The following is a 1041-nucleotide window of genomic DNA, read 5'->3' as shown; positions in this document are numbered from 1 at the left end:
CCCTTGATCCAACCTTCATCCCTTCCTCCAAACCCCCCCTTGGCCATCCCTTGGCCATTCCCAGCCCAACCCTTGGCCCATCCTTCAACTTCTCCTGCTCTTCCCACCCTCCAGTTGACCTGGATCCCCTCCCAGCTCCATCCCTCAACTCACCATGACCTTCGTGGAGCTTCTGACCCACCTGGGTGGGATGGGCCGTTTCCAGATGACCTACGTGGCCGCCTTGGCCATTCCTCTACTCATGTTGGCCAGTCACAACCTTCTGCAGAACTTCACCGCCGGCGTCCCCGAGCATCACTGCCGACCTCGGCCCATGGCCAACACCAGCGCCGGGGAGGAGGTCCCACTCCTCATCTCCATCCCCTCTGATGGCCACCACCGTCCCCAACGTTGCCGTCGTTACGTAGAACTTCAGTGGCACCTCTTGAAGGTCAACGGGACGGTCAACGAGACGGTCAACGGAGCGGCCACCGAACCTTGTCATGATGGTTGGACCTACCAAGATGGTGTCTTCACTCAAACCATCGTTACCGAGGTGACGGGGGGTGTCACGTGGGGTGGGGGTGGGACCAGAGATGGTCCTTGGTGTTGACCACCCCGTGTTCTTCTCCTGGTGGCAGTGGGACCTGGTGTGTGAGTCCAAGAGGTTGAGGCAGGTGGCCCAATCCATCTACATGGGCGGGATCCTCCTGGGTTCTGGGCTCTTCGGGATCCTCTCTGATAAGTGCGCGATCACCCCTGTACTGGGATGAACTGGGATGAACTGGGAAGGAGGAAAAGGGAGGAGTATGGACAGGAATGTCCTCACCTTTCTCTGGTCACTGGTGTCCCAGTGTCCCCAGGGTGGGTCTGTCCCAGTATGGCTTGTCCCACTGTCCCCAAGTCATTCATCCCAGTATTCCCAGTATTCACCATCCCAGTGTCCCCAGTGCCCCATGTCCCCCATCCCAGTGTCCCCAGTGCCCTATGTCCTCCATCCCAGTGCTCCCAGTAACCTATATCCCCCATCCCAGTACCCCATGTCCACCATCCCAGTGCTCC

At 59.2% G+C, this 1041-nt stretch overlaps 1 protein-coding gene across 1 annotated transcript in view; it reads left to right on the top strand.

Moving 5' to 3' along the window:
• Positions 1-154: 154 nt before the first annotated feature.
• Positions 155-1041, top strand: part of SLC22A20 (solute carrier family 22 member 20) — a gene marked incomplete at its 3' end in the record, with an annotated part of 1379 nt that continues 492 nt past the window's right edge. Inside the window, exons 1-2 of the mRNA XM_010163354.1 lie at positions 155-535; positions 621-724. Coding sequence (XP_010161656.1) covers positions 155-535; positions 621-724 — 485 coding nt within the window. The remainder of the gene's footprint in view (positions 536-620; positions 725-1041) is intronic.

Source organism: Antrostomus carolinensis, unplaced genomic scaffold, assembly GCF_000700745.2.
Source record: "Antrostomus carolinensis isolate BGI_N321 unplaced genomic scaffold, ASM70074v2 scaffold51352, whole genome shotgun sequence".
Classification (NCBI taxonomy): Eukaryota; Metazoa; Chordata; class Aves; order Caprimulgiformes; family Caprimulgidae; genus Antrostomus; species Antrostomus carolinensis.
Note: the sequence above shows the minus strand (reverse complement) of the source record. Positions and strands in the feature narration are given on the sequence as shown.